The sequence below is a fragment of the Oryza sativa genome, chromosome 9, assembly GCF_034140825.1.
Source record: "Oryza sativa Japonica Group chromosome 9, ASM3414082v1".
Taxonomy (NCBI): domain Eukaryota; kingdom Viridiplantae; phylum Streptophyta; class Magnoliopsida; order Poales; family Poaceae; genus Oryza; species Oryza sativa.
Window position 1 is genome coordinate 25,317,706 of NC_089043.1, and position 15,288 is coordinate 25,332,993.

Consider the following 15,288-nt stretch of genomic DNA (forward strand, 5'->3'; position numbering starts at 1 on the left):
ATTAAAAAAAACAAAAGACTAGTTTTTGGCATGTGTTTTCGCATGCCCGAACTTTTACGGTGACTAGTGGCAAACACCATATTTTTTTTAAGTATCTATAACAAATTTTGGCTAGAAGTTAACTCTAGTTGACCAATTAACCTGGAAATTTTGAGAATACGTTGCGTCAATAAGCTTGACGAATAATTATAGTGACGTTTTAATAACAAAATATATCCAACTTGTCATGAGATTTCTCGTAGAAAAAATAAATTTTGTCATGACAGATTGAGAGTTTGAGATCAGACAGCACATCGCATTCATAACAAACACCATTATACTACTACTATTACATTATAGCGAATGATATGCATTTCAGACATATACTGTAGCACGTTTACCACGAGCCTTTCGGTCGCTCGATAAGCATCGATCTGGATACAGTGAGAAAATGAACATGGACACTTTTTCGACGAAACAATGATTTTCTTTGGTGACCTTAGCCCAAGGAACTTCTTCAACGTGATTTTTTTTTCCTTTTGGCAGGGTATGTATACATATATATAGATTAGTGAGATGTGACTGGGAAGAGGGCCAGCAAGACAACAGCAAATTGCTTAAGGGCATTCTCAATGTATAAAATGCACGCAGATCATAAGATGAGACCCACGATTATATATGATCTTTTGCTAATAGTATAGTTACAACAAATATCTGCTGCTCGTTCTGTTGGTGTTCACGGAAGCGGCGGTGCCTGAAAGCTAACAGCGAATAGGGCCTCTTGTTCGATAATGCAACAGTTACTGTCACAAACTGTTCGAATTTTACATACTCATTACTCTCTCGTCTCATTAAAAAAAATGATCTGTCTCATTAAAAAAAATCAACCTATGATGAGATGTGATGTTTCTAGGTACAATAAATCCGAATATGCATATATGTTTTCTAATACAATACTAGAAAACATCTTGCCTCATTCTAGATTGGTTTTTTATGGGACAGGGCAGCACTTGTGTATGTTTGGATTTTGCATATCATGATAATTCAGACTTTATACCCTCTTGTGCACGTTCATAACGTTTCATATTCTGTAAACAATTTTATGAATTGAACCTGAACGAGAACTAACTTATTTTTGGGTATGTTTAGTTCACGCTAAAATTGGAAGTTTGATTGAAATTGGAACGATGTGATGGAAAAGTTAAAAATTTATGTATGTAGAAAAGTTTTGATGTGATAGAAAAGTTAAAAGTTTGAAGAAAAAGTTGGGAACTAAACCAGGCCATATGGATGTAAACATATTCAGAACACAAATGCCACTAGGCTCAAAAGTCCACAGTGCTATAGTGTCACACCACAGTATGTACAGTGATTGTCTGATTGATAGGTTTAGGGATCTTTTTTTTTTCTAAAAACGTTTAGGGATCAAATGTTGCCAAAGCGACCAAAGTATCACAATAGACAAACTTGTCACAATCGGTACAATGTTGCACGATAGACTATGATGTCTTAGGCCTGATTTTTTTAATTAGCTGAATAATTTTATAATAATTATTTGAGAATACAAACAAATGCACCAAAACTATTAGAAAGCAGAAAAAATAAATAAATTCAAATATAGAGAGTTTTTTCAATACTTATACTGTTTAGAAGCTCAAAAATATGTCCCTCTATTCTTTCATTCCTTAAAAAAGAATATCGATCCTTAAAATTAAGGTCGCATACATAATTTGATAAATAAATATTGTATCACGTTTCAATTTGTACTTCGTATCATTAATTATTGGTATGGAAACTGTCCAACAAATGGTGATTTCTTCATCAATAGATCTAGGGCGAAACCCAGTAATCAGGTATGTGGGTCATCGGTCGTTGGGTGAGGTGATCCAAACTTGGAAGCATTTAGTAGAAATTAATTAAAATATCCACAAGCCATGCATGATAATTGTATGAAAAAATTCCATGTGTACCTCTAAAAGTTCACCTAATTCCTTCTACGTTGCTGAATTTTGTTCATTTCCTTGCATACTCTTGAATCTTGAATTTTAGTTTGTATCCATTCTATGTCCTTTTAGTTGACTGTCAGTTGGACGTTAAATTCTCGTGTAAAAGTCCATTTTTACCCTTTACTATCAAGAAACATAATAAATTAATGGAGTATATTGTTTGAGTGTAGAAATTTGTTCAGTGTGACTATTATATTTATGAGTTTGTTATGCACCATATTATTTGTGACATAATTACTTTTAGATATGATATAAAAAATTTAATATTTATTTATTAGTTATTAAAAGTTGGTTTATGTAGTATATTTGTTTTGATAGTAATATAACATATTTGTTGTATAAGACAAATATATTTATATGCTACATAAGCAACTTTTAATAACTAATAAATAAGTAATTGATTTTTTATTTCAATATCTCAAAGTAATTTATCGCAAATAATATAGTGCATAACTAACTCATAAATATAATAGTCTCATCTAACAATTCTACACTCCAACGATGTACTCTATTAATCTATATTTTTTTCATAGCAAAGAGTAAAACGGAATTATTCATAAGAAATTAACGGTCAACTAGCGGAAAGGGCATAGAAGAGAACCAAACTAAAATTCAGATATATGTAAAGGACGTAGAAAGGATTAGGCGAACTTTCAAGATACGTACATAATGAATTTTCAGGGGTACATAGTGATAAATTTGCAACACCTTGCGTTTTCGTTCTCACAACGCAGAAAGTTCAGACCTAATGTTATAGTCATCAGGGCTATCATCCTATTTAAACTACTATATCTCCAGCCAAACCACGGATATGGTACTAAGGCTCCGTTCAAACAGTACATGATTAATTGAATATTATCTATTATAAATTTGATAAACTGATTTATTTATTAATCTTTAGAAAAAGGTTCTATATAGAAATCTTTTCACAAAATATATCACTTAGCATTTTGACAAAGTGTTATCAAAAATAAAAAAAAGTTATCGTTTAAAGTTACGGAAAAGAACTCAGCCTAAAAGCTAGCTACAGCATGCCAGCAGCTGTTGGCTGCTGCCTTTGCTGCCGTAACGTAAGCTCTAAGCACCACCGCTGCTTGCTCGCCATGGACCAAGCAAGGCCCAATGCCGACCACTACGCTAGCTAGCCTGCTTTGCTAGGCCCACAAGCAAAGAAACCAGCCCACTACCTTTTTCTCTTATCTCTTTTTTTTTTCATCAATCAATTATTCCGGGACGTTACATCGGTATCATGGCCTCATGGGAACTATTCTCCTTAAATCCTTGAGTATTCTAAAACTTGAGAAATATTCAACCGTGTTTGTTTGGATGCACCACAAAAGGAATGGTTTTTTTAGATCCACAAAAGAAATGGTACAGGACTTTGGAAGAATTATAGATAGAGATTTTCTTTCACAAGGTTATCTCTCTCATGTCAGAAATCTACTTAGAAACCTACTGTATTAATTTATTTTGCGAAAAAAATATTAGGACCAAAAAAGCACGGGTTACATCGGAAAAATTATGTTACTAAGTTTTTTTAAATAGAAAGTTCAATTTTACTCTCCCGAATTATTTCATTGGAGTACTTCACTCCTAAGCAATTTTTTGGGTTATTTTACACCCCAAACTATTTAAAACGGTTCAACTGACCCCCTATCTGTATTTCTATTTTTTCCCTCTCTATATATGTCGTATTTTATACTAAATCTAAAAGGATCGACAGATGCATTATAACTTATCTCTCAATATTTTTTGAATTTTTTTTATCATTGTTTACATAGGTTGGAAACACTAGAACATATTTAAACATCGAGGTTTTAAGTTTAAAGAAAGTAGTTATGAAAATATTTTAGAACTTTAATAATAGTGCCATCTCTGCCTTAAGAAGTTTAGCTTAAAATACAGCTTGTATAAAAGAGAAATAAAGAAGAGAAATACTATTAAGTGGTAAAGTGAAGCATCATTAATAGTTTATGAGGCAAAAAAAAGTTCATGAATTCAGTGCTAAGCTATGCCTCATTTGGATTTTTTTCAAAACATAGTGCATATGCGGACGCTCATATAGTCATATAAATTAACGGAATTGCTAAAAAACTTGCGACAGTTTTAAGGAAAACTGTCAATTTTTCAGTCGTCGGATTTACTCCGAGATTCGTGCGTGCGAGATGAAAGAAAATAGCAAAAAGCAGTACGCTATACTGGGAGTCGATCATTTCCCCTCCAATTAACTAGAGTAGCATCCCTACCACTGAGCCAGCTGAACTATTGATGTTGAAAGCAGAGTTACATGATACTCACATATGTGTAACCACATAGCAGATCCCTATTTTTTGGATAATCTTATTATATTTCTATTTTCTTTGTGGGCTTGCTAGCAATGATGCTGGTGTTGGATACAAATGCTAAAATTTTTTTTGAATGTTTTGGTACCTAGTTTTTATCGAACGTCCTATATGTATTGTCATCGTGCTTTAATATACTTACATAACACTTACCCTCTAGTTACAGAGTAGTTACATAGCAGTTACACCCTAGTTACAGAGTAGTTACATTATGTAAAATTAGGAACTACATTTTTTTTTCATGAGCATGCATACTAGAAGCATGCGTACTAGCTTGTACTAGTGTGGAACCGTTTTCCTGTAACGGTTGATGACAGACCCTGTGGTTAAAAAATTTGAAAGTTTTGAACCTCTGTCGACAACTCACTAGCCAGTCCCTAAATTAATGAGCGCATACCTTACCTTTATAAGTACTTTCAAAGTAGTTATTGATGTTTCTGTAAATGCAAGTATTTATGGCAAGTATAAGATTTGAACATGGCTGGGCAGGTCCATCACAAGAATTTTTTAAAAAACAGCGTTCATCTGGATTTCGGAAGAATGGAATTCACAAACTGCTAGATGAAATCCGAGGTACTAGTAATTTGGAGTTGTACTAGCTACTTCAGGGTGTGTCAGGGTGTGTTTAGTTCACGTTAAAATTAAAATTTTGGTTGAAATTGGAACGACGTGACGCAAAAGTTAGAAGTTTATATGTGTAGGAAAATTTTGATGTGATGGAAAAGTTGGAAGTTTGAAAAAAAAAGTTTGGAACTAAACTCGGCCTCAGCACTATTGGAGTTGTGAGTACTGAGTTGTTTGTAAAATATAACATTTATTCTTTGTGAAATCCCATATTTTCCACCACAAAATCGATCAGAATTCAGAGCAGACGATCGAAGCAGCCTCAAGCATCCACGGCGCACCGGGGGTACTCGAGAAGCGGCACGTCGCCGCCGCCGCCGCCGCCGGCCACCGCGGCCTCCGTGCTCAGCCCGACGACGACGTTGCACCGCACGTACAGGTCGCGCCACCCGCTCCTGAACGGCCCGCTCCTGTACTTGACCCTGCCCATGACGACGAGCCGGAGCTGCACCCGCCGCGCCGCGCAGTCCGCCGCCAGCGCGCGCGCCGCGTCGGGCGACACCGGCACGGCCGCACCGCCGAGCAGCGGCGACATCGCCACGTCCGCGCCGCGGTCCTGCGCCACGGGCGGGAGCGGCGCCGGCGGCATGACCGGCTCCCCGCGGTACGACGCGTAGGCGACGAGGCCGTCGTAGAGCAGCGACGCCCTGTCGCTGGGGTTGTGGAGCACCAGCGTGAACTGCACGCTCGCGGCGAGCGCGTGCGCGGAGGAGGAGGCGTTGGCGAGGGCGAGGCGGTACACGGCGGCGCGCGGCACGGACGCCTGCGGCATCACGGGGCGGTAGACGAGGTACAGCACGAGCGCGGCGGCGGCGGCGGCGGCGAGCGCGGCCACGGCGAGGGCCGCCGTGGCGAGGTGGCGGAAGCGGCGAGCCCGGTGGTGGGCCTCGCAGAACCGCGCCTTCCTGGAGACGTCCATCGACACGACGATGCCAGCTATGTCCCGACCTCGTCTCGGCGTCCTCCTCCTTTCCACCTCGCGTATTATTCCGCGTCGTCACGTCACGCACGCGAGGCGGCGCCGCGGAGGAGGAAGCCATGTGGATGGATGGATCGCGAATTCGGGAGCAGTTTGGAAAAGCGGCCGCGCGCGCGAGCTCGGACAAAACGGGGTGGTGGCTCGCGCGCGCGGCGGTAGAAAGAAGAAGCCAATAGGCGCTGCGGCTGCTGTGACGCTGGCTGCGGCGTTGCGGGCGGAGTACTGAGCTGGAAACCTGGGAAAGAGAAGCTGGCAGGGACGTTTGCATGCATTGAAACGTAAGCATGTGTGACGAAACGTGGTGAGTACTTTGGGAAGAACAGACGATGGATGATGGGATCTGCTGAAGTAATGGAGGCTTCACTGGAATACCACTGGATGCAATTACTGGTCTATTTTTTTCACACATTTGAAATATTAAACGTAGACTAATAATAAAACAAATTATAAATTCTACCTGTAAACTGCGAGATGAATTTATTAAGCATAATTAATACGTCATTAGCAAATGTTTACTGTACCATCACATTATCAAATCATGGCGCAATTAAGCTCAAAAGATTCGTCTCGCAATTTACATGCAAACTGTGCAATTGGTTTTTTTCGTCCACATTTAATGCTCCATGCATGTGTCCAAATATTTGATGTGATATTTTTGGCAAAAAAATTTTGGTTCTTAAGAGCAGGTACAATAGCAGGCTATAAGCCAGCTGCAAATATATTTTAAGGAGTTAAATAAGGAGAGAGAAGTGCAGCGGGCTATAGATTTGTAGCCAGCTGTAGCACGGACTCCAAGACGCAGTGTGTGTATGACATGTAGGACCAGGTATTAATAGTGTAGTATGTAACTATTGTATGAATGAGCTATTAGATTGACTATAGATGAATTGGAGTTAGTAGTTAGCTGTACTATTGAACTTGCTCTAACACACCCTGCGTTAGTTACCTCCGTTCCCAACTTCTCTCCCTCGTTTTTCGCGCACACGCTTTTCAAACTTCTAAACCGTACGTTTTTTGCAAAAAAAAAATATATACGAAAGTTGTTTAAAAAATCATATTAATCCATTTTTGGAAAAAAAAAGCAAATATTTAATTAATCACCCGCTAATCGCTGCTCTGTTTTCCGTGCCAGGGAGTGAGGGTTCCTGAACGAAGCAGAACAGTCCATTAGGCGGAAAACGAGAGAGATGAGTTGGAAAACCTAGGGTAAGAACACAGCCTTAAAAAGCAAACTCTCATGTCGTGTGCCCCCCGCCTAGGCGAGACGACAGTTTACCACATCTCTACTACTTAAAAAATAAGAGGTGCTTCCATCGTCCGTCAAAAAAATAGAGTGAAAAAACCGGACGAAAAAAATCTGTCCGATCCAAAACAAAACGGACGAAAATAAACCGGATGAAAAAAGAAAAGAAAAATCAAATCTGTCATATAAAAAAAGGGCGCAATAAAGGAAAAGAAAAACGAATCCGATTCCACGGTAAAAAAAAAGGGAGAAAAGAAATTAAAAAAGGAATCTATCCGATTCTAAAAAACGGGCGCAAAAAAACAGGCGAAAAAAAAATCAGGTGAAAAAAAAGATCGGCCAAAAAAAACGAATCAGATTTCGTTGGCGCGGTAAGAAAAGAGCAAAAAAAAAACAAATCTGTCCGATTCTAAAAAAAAGGAATTATATGTGACGCGGTAAAAAAAATCGAATCCTATTATATTTGACACGATACTATATATCTCTATCTTCTCTATCTCTACTACTTAAAAAATTAAAAACGTTTCCGTTGTCCGTAATAACAAAAAAGAAGGGCGAAAAAAACATTAAAAAAAAGTTTGATTCAATTTACTTCCGTCATGCGTAAAAATCGTATCTTATCTTAATCTCAATCTTTCCGAGGGGAAAAAAAGAAAGAAATTAAAGAAAGGGATAAACTAGATTGATGTTCCCAAAATTAAAAGAGGATAAACGATATTGAAACTCCCCTAACTCGAAAAGAAGGAATAAAATAGATTTAAATTTCCCGACAAAATTCTCCAAATTCGAAGAACCCTAATTTCGGGTAAGAACCATAAGAGTCAAAATCCAAATCAATTAAGCTAAAGGTTCGGGTTACTTATCGGACTTGAAACCCATGAGCACACCGGAGCTTTCCAGGAAGCGGCACCGCCGCACCTTCACCTCCTCGCAGTCGTGTCGGGTTCCCTGCGCGCTGTCCTGGAGCACCCCGCCACCATCCTTTGCCGAAGACGGGAAGCGTCGGCTTGGCGTTGCCCCTACCGCCGACGAGGTCCAGGCCGCTCGGTGCTCGTCGCCGTTTGCACGCCTACCTAGCCAGACCGCGGACGTCGTGGCACGGCTTTGCGTCGCCCTCGGGTGCGCCCCCAGCCGGCGAAGCAAGAGCCGCTCGGCGGTCGTCGCCGTACGCACGCACCAGCTTGCCGGACCGCCGTCGTTCCGCTGGCTCGTCGTCGAAGAGAAATGGGATCAGGAGAGAGCGATTTGGGAGCTAGGGTTTTGCCCCTCTCTCCCGGTCGGTGCTTCATCCGAGGCAGGGACGATTGGAGCCGTCCATTAGATCGGACGGCTCAGATTCGCCTAGCGTCAGGCCGTCGCCGCCGTTGATTACGCTGCGCCTAATGGGCCGCGGAAGTGCATCGGACCGTCCCCGCATATGTGGGCCACGCTCAGCTGCTCAGCTTGCGGGCCGTCGAATTGATGACTCAACTCGCCGAAGATGGGCAAGCCCAAGTTTGGGCTAGCTTGGGAAGACCTATGCCGAAAGCAAATTTGATCAAACAATGTGGCTCACATTTTTCAAATTAAAGTCTGTCGGATAAACTCCTAGGTAGGCTCGAAAAATAAATCTAAAACTAAATCCTAAATCCTATGCTAATTGATCAAATTAGACTCGGTTCTACTTATTTGTTAATATACCAAATTAGACTTGATTTTTACAGATTTGAGGTTTTCAAGGTGTCACACTATCAAACGATGTTTTTCCGTTGCAACGCACGGGCACTATTGCTAGTCATAAAAAGATTAAAAAAAAGGAAGCCGGCAGCATTTGTAGAAGTTTGAAAAAAAATATTTTAATAGATGATTTGGAATCACCTGTACATTTCGACAATGCTACTGAAGTAGTGGCGTTAATGCCAATGGGCTGTAGTCCACGGGAAATGAAGCAAGCTTGGCCCACAAAAGATTTGGACTAGTCAAATTATTGGGCCTATTGTTGCCATCCCAAAGGGAAGGAAATTCAACACTCAACGTCATCCTTTCTGCCGGGTGTTCCAGACTTCCAGTGAAATTTAACTGCCCACGGTAAAATTTGGAACTGGCCAATTACCAAATATCATAGGAAAATTTTGAACTTTTTACCAGTAGCTAGCCGGAATACTTGTAAATTCAACTTTAAAATATGTAGTACTAAATTTACAACTTCTCGACCAGCAGGCGTCCATAACGATTTGGTACGACGTGCATTAACCGAGCCAAAATGAGGAGCAATACCAATTTTCATCCTGTTAAAACGTACACATTTCACAAAAGAACACATCTTCGGAAGCATCACAAGCTTTACTGAAAGTATGAAACTACACCAACGATGTTCAGTGTAAGAAACTGTACAAAAGAACTTTGTCTTTGGATATCCTTGACACCTTACATCCACACACGTCCAGCTTACACGTTAACTGTTGGCTAGATACAATTTAGAAAACATAAATACGTGTGCTACATGATAAACGCAGCTTATCTAGATCTGAAGCAAAATATGATCCCTACTGACAAACTCTACAATGTACGAGGTCCATGGCCTAACCTAGCACACGAAGTTAGCCTGTATATATATGCAACACCACCATACACTGCTGACTGTAGGTCAGGGCAATCATACTTTCACTCTTCAAACAAAATCTGACACTGACCACCAGGATAACCGTGGCACAGCAATCTCCTGAAGTTTGGACAGCCCTAGCTCCCTTGGACACCATGATCTTGCCGAACAAACTGACCCTTAACCCGCGGTCGCTGCTCGGCTAGTAGCTTCCTGCTCTGGTATCGCACCTGCACAGCAATGTAAAAATGTAAACCACAGTTTCTACTATTCAGCAATACAACAAATTGGATTGGAATAAAATGGCAAGATTAGTTGCTTGTGACCTACCTTCTTCTCAAAGCACCTGTCTTTCCTCTTAAGCCGGAACTTGTTCAGTGCAGCCTCTCGTTGGCTCAGGTGGCGTAAACCATCAGGATTTTCAGGAACAACATTTGATGATTCAGTAGGGGCAATCATGTGGTTGGAAGAGCTGTCACAGACACTGCCACTGAGCGTTTTTCTGGCGCTGTCCAGCACAGTGCTGCTCCCACTTTCACCGGTGGTTGGAGAAACATGCCGCGGCTCATCTGTAGGAATTTCAATGCGGAGATGTTTCCGATTAGCACTTAGATGACTCCGAGCAGTTTGTTCCTCTACATTTTCAACCTGCTTAGTATCCGTATCTTTTGGACCATTCTGCTGCAGAGAAATTGCTTGTGTGGTTGCGTCTTGCCAGGTAGATGTTTTGCTATTCCAAATGGGAGGAGCTGATTGTGGATAGAAAAGGGATGCCACAGGTGCACCGTTCCAGAATGGCTGCCCATCAAATGTTAGTCCTCCAACAGGAACAGGAAATGGTACAACTCTAATGGGAGGTTGGTTTGTTTCCCTCTTGTCTTGAGAGGGAGTTTTGGAATCTCCATTTTTGTTTTCAAGATCTATATGTGTTGCCGAGGTGCTGCATGCCTGAGCATCACCAGCATTAATGGTAGATGATGCTGTCCTGCAGTTGTACCTATGAACAAGAAATGATCGGAAGTGTGAGATCTCATATGTTGGCTCTTGGTAAAACTGTGTAAAGGAGCAAGTTAACCAGTAAGTTAGATTATCTAAATGCACAAAAAGAGAGATCATACAAAAATTTCTGCTACTTCCATATTATTTCATGTTTTATTCTATGCTTGCAAGACCATACTGTAGCAAATCAAAGTAAAATATGTCTACGCATGATGGTAGGTAAATAAATGATGAAATATCAAAGACGATATTTTTTTTCTGTTATACCAGTAGGAAAAATACATCAACGCGAACATAACAACCATGCACAAATTAGGAATGACAGAATAAACGTTACAGTAAGAAACACTTACAAGGAAAATGGAGATGAAGTTGAGTGGTTCAGTGTTCTTCGTTCATTTTTCTCCTGGCTCTCTAATCTACTGTAGTCAGATCTTCTGAGAGAAAGTTCTAACTGGTGTGCTGGAATGGAAAAGCACTTGTCATCATTTCCACGGGAATTTGCTCTCGCAACATCCATCTCCATATGTGTGTTATTCTTCTGCTGATTGTCAATAATATGAACCAGCTCCATATCCCTGGAAGCTTTCTCACAATTAATATCATTTGAACATGTCATCCTCCTCAGTGATGCATCCTCTTCCCTCCGTGGAATCAAGTTGCCATCATTAGATGCTGCAAAACGAGGAGGAGGTAATATCAGGAAAAAAAATGCATTCAAAAGATAATTGATGATATGACCACTTTCAGTGTAGAAGAATGATATGGAAATAACAGAGAAAAGAATGAAGGATGTTTTATTACCATGAATTTTAGTCCCTCCATTTTTCTCGGTGTTCTTGTGGTCAGGCTTGGAGAAATGCCTTCCCATTGGCTGCTTATATTCCAGTAAATTGTTGGTTTGCCTACTGTCAGCCTCCAGTTCTGACCTTGTACATGAACTCTGCAAGAGGGGATCCAAAATTCAGTCCACGAACAACAGCGAACAGATCTGAACTCAGCATAATAACGACAGTCCCTACTGCTAAGGATATAAAGACTATGCAGTATGATGTCTTGAAGACAATAACATGCTACAGATTCAGTTCAAGTGTGTAACATCAAATATCCAGTACTTGAAACAAACAAGTATTCCGTAATAGGCTTTATCAAACTGTTCGTGTGGACCGTATTCTGATCCTGCAAGCAGCCAAAAAAACTTACCTTACTGTTGTCATATGTACTCCATTTTGCAATACCCAAGAGGACCGAACTGTGACATTTCGCTGACAAGAAAATACTATTCTCACTCAAAACACAGTTCCATTACCCACCTGACTTGAAAAATTGATAAATTAGTTCACCAACATTGATGCAGATCTGAAGGGCTAAATACATCTTTTGCATGAAGTAATACCATTTTTATCGTGTGGGTAATGAAACTGCTTTTGGCCAAAACATCAGGTGATGGAAGTGTTACAGTTCGGTCATAGCTGGGCAATGCAAAATGATACAGCACAAATCCCATACGTGGCTAATGATTGAAATTTTGTACGCAAGACTATCTTTGGGCACACATGAGCAGGAAGAAGAAAGAACAGGTAGACAACGTCATGTTAACTGATTCTAAAACTTACTTGAGCATCACTTTCTTGTTCACTGCATTCCATGTTCTTGTGGACAACATTTTCAGTCACATGTTCAGCTTTCGTCACTCCGGTCTTCTGCTCATGCCTTTCTGTAAGATTATCTTCTTGTTGAGTATGCTGCACATCAAGAACACCGCTGGACTGTAAAACAGAGTAATTGAAGTTTGTTGATTAGTTTTGTGAAAAATGCAGAATCCAAATTTTAATATATAAAAACGAGAAAGCAAATGTAGTCATGCTAAAACGTTGCAAATATGTGATCTTACCAGTTGTTTTCTCCAAACATGCTGCCATAAGTTCCTTAATTCATTCTTCCGTATTGGCTTAACAAGGAAATCTGCAGCACCCTTTAGCATGCATTTGAAAACCATGCTAACGGAATCATTTGAAGACATCACTGAGACCAATAGAAAAATGAAGCATCAGATGGAGTAATGGGATTAGAAAGATATGAGAAAGGCATGGCATAGAGTCAAGTTGGATACATACTTATGACGGGGATATTCTTGCATGCGTCATGTTCCATGATCGTGGAGAGCAGCAGGAACCCAGACATCAAGGGAAGTTCAACTTCAGTTAAAACAAGGTCTATATTGAAAGATTTTTCCTTTAGTATGTCCCACGCTTTCACACCATCAGAGGCTGCGGCAACTGCAAGACCAAATATGTTGCATAAGATCGACGAAAAACACAATAGTATAATTTAACCAAGATCCCAGAGAATACGCGAACAAACCAAGAGATCAAAAAAGAAGGAACGTGCCTAAATAACTGTACTTTAAAATAAATTTGCTTTTTTTTTGTTTTAAAAGAGGAAACTGCATTTTTCAGCTCTAACTCTGTCCCAAAAAAGGATCAAATATACAGGTAAACATTTTGCTTCAGGAAAAAAACAAATATACATGTGTAGTTATTTCAATTTAACACAAGATACGAAATGGATCGTTAAAATACAGCTATATTTTTTTCGAAAAAAAAATGATATTCGGTAATGCCTCAACTTAGGTATTCCTGACGAATAGGCTGCACTACACCAAATTTCGTCTACTGAAGCAGCTCTGGCAAAATAAAGAAAAAGAGACAGATAGCAAGGAATTACAACTACAGACCAAAATCAGCATATTGATTAACATATCTTCTGAAAAAAAAAACAGATCACAAATCGTCACATCCCAAATCTCCCCACTTGAGGTCTAATCCAGTAAAATCAGCTGCCACGTAGTAACAGTTTTACAGCGCAGAAACATCCGCAACTTTGCAACTTCACTAGTGAGATTAGCCACTCGTGACAACAATTCGAGCAAAAAACAATGAACAAAAGCAGTCAACCAATTTAACCGGATCAAAAACAAACTGTGCGGCACAGACGCTCACCTCGATACCCGCACTTGCGGAGCAGCGCGCAGATGATGTGGCGCGTGGAGTCGTCGCCCTCAGCGAGCAGCACCCGCACCGGCATCCTCGGCAGCATCCGCGTCTCCCTGCTCGACCCCGCCGCCACCGCCGCCGCATCCTCCCCTTCCTCCCCGTCCCCGTCCTCCAAGTCCACCACCTTCCTCTCCTCCACTCCACCCCCCATTCCCCCGCCGCTAGCTCCGCCCCTCGCCCCTCCTCGCCGGAGTCGCCCGCGGCGGTAACTACCCTTTCACCGCGCAAGGCGCAACCACCTCTCCTCCTCCTCTCTCTCTCTCCTCGAGCTCGCCACTAGGAAAATGGATTGGTTCGTGGGTTCGCGAAAACCAAATGCCAGTGTGGGCGACACGACAAAGCCGAAGCGGGGGGAGGAGGCGTGTGTATATACCCCCACACCACCACACAGGCAACTCCCCGTCACCGACACGTGGGCCAGTCAACCAGAGGGACCCACCCGCCAGTGGGCGAGCGAGGCGAGGCGGTGGCGGGTGGGGGTGGGAGCACGTGAGCGAGCTCCGCGCACGAAATATCTGTACTACACTCGACCGGTGGGCGGGGCCGCCACGTCACGCGCGCGGGCTGGGCCCCACGTTGACGTGGCGTGCGCGGCGTCAGTGGTTGGGATATTTCCGTTTCCCCCGCGAGATCGCGACGAGGAGCCGAGGGCTCTCGAGGCCGATATTTTCTCTCGCGGGAGGGACACGTGGTAGGCCCGGAGGAAAAGGGGACCAATCTTGCGGCCGCGCGGGACGACACGTGGCGGGTGGCGAGGCTAGGGGATTGTGGGGGAGATCGTGTGGCTGGGGATGGGCGCGTGGGCCTCCGCTTTGTTTAATCGTGCGGCTGGGGATGGGCGGGGTGGGCCCGGGTGTAGCGGTGCGAGTTTTTTTTTTTTTTTGGGGGGTGGGCTAGTGGTTGGCGTTTCGTGCGGTCCACGATAATATCTGGGCGGGTGGGGACTCGTGGTGGAGGATAATTAGCGTGGATTAAGTATGGTTTAAGGGCGGTGGAATGGAATGGGTTTAGTGTGGGTTGGAAATATCTAATTGACTCATTTGACAACCTTTGACACCGTGAGCGAGCCCGTGACGGATGTGAAGATATTTGTCAGGAGGATTCTGGAAGCGTTAGGTTTCCTCCTTATAATTAATCATACAAGTTGCAAAGCAAAAAATATTCGCTAAATTTTATGATTCCTTATCACCCACATATTAATAGTACTAATATAGTGTTGTGGTAATTGGCAAAATTACGTAGCTTGTCATATTAAGTTGTCGGTACTCAGTAGTAATATTGTGAATGCATGCTTTTTATTTTTTTTAGGGAAAATTGTGAATACAAACTAAAGAGTGGTTGTTTGTTGAGATGGGCAGACGGGGTGCAAAAAAGAATGGACGAGGTTGATTCGACCAAGTGTTGGCCTACATCAACCATCCGTGTGTCTGTGTCCTCCATGGCTCCATGCACCATCAACACCCACACACACCCACACAC

At 41.9% G+C, this 15,288-nt stretch overlaps 2 protein-coding genes across 2 annotated transcripts; both read right to left on the bottom strand.

Moving 5' to 3' along the window:
* Positions 1 to 5,121: 5,121 nt before the first annotated feature.
* On the bottom strand, positions 5,122 to 5,965 carry LOC4347673 (NDR1/HIN1-like protein 26). Its single transcript, XM_015756197.3, has one exon. The coding sequence runs from the start codon at positions 5,868 to 5,870 to the stop codon at positions 5,214 to 5,216; it is 657 nt and encodes a 218-aa protein (XP_015611683.1). The 5' UTR covers positions 5,871 to 5,965; the 3' UTR covers positions 5,122 to 5,213.
* Positions 5,966 to 9,476: 3,511 nt separating this feature from the next.
* On the bottom strand, positions 9,477 to 14,146 carry LOC4347674 (two-component response regulator-like PRR95). The gene is made up of 8 exons (NM_001403931.1): positions 13,756 to 14,146; positions 12,871 to 13,032; positions 12,648 to 12,778; positions 12,370 to 12,522; positions 11,558 to 11,696; positions 11,107 to 11,428; positions 10,085 to 10,751; positions 9,477 to 9,984 (listed from the first exon to the last, which is right to left on the bottom strand). The coding sequence occupies exons 1-8, from the start codon at positions 13,958 to 13,960 to the stop codon at positions 9,892 to 9,894; spliced, it is 1,872 nt and encodes a 623-aa protein (NP_001390860.1). The 5' UTR covers positions 13,961 to 14,146; the 3' UTR covers positions 9,477 to 9,891.
* Between the last annotated feature and the right edge of the window lie 1,142 nt (positions 14,147 to 15,288).

What these genes read in the sequence shown, in the direction of transcription:
- LOC4347673 (XM_015756197.3), bottom strand. Translation starts at nt 5,870, where the DNA reads ATGGACGTCTCCAGGAAGGCGCGGTTCTGCGAGGCCCACCACCGGGCT.
- LOC4347674 (NM_001403931.1), bottom strand. Translation starts at nt 13,960, where the DNA reads ATGGGGGGTGGAGTGGAGGAGAGGAAGGTGGTGGACTTGGAGGACGGG. An exon ending in CAAGAATATCCCCGTCATAA is followed by an intron (nt 12,779 to 12,870) that starts GTATGTATCCAA and finishes TATTGGTCTCAG; the next exon opens with TGATGTCTTCAAATGATTCC. An exon ending in ATGTTTGGAGAAAACAACTG is followed by an intron (nt 12,523 to 12,647) that starts GTAAGATCACAT and finishes TCTGTTTTACAG; the next exon opens with TCCAGCGGTGTTCTTGATGT.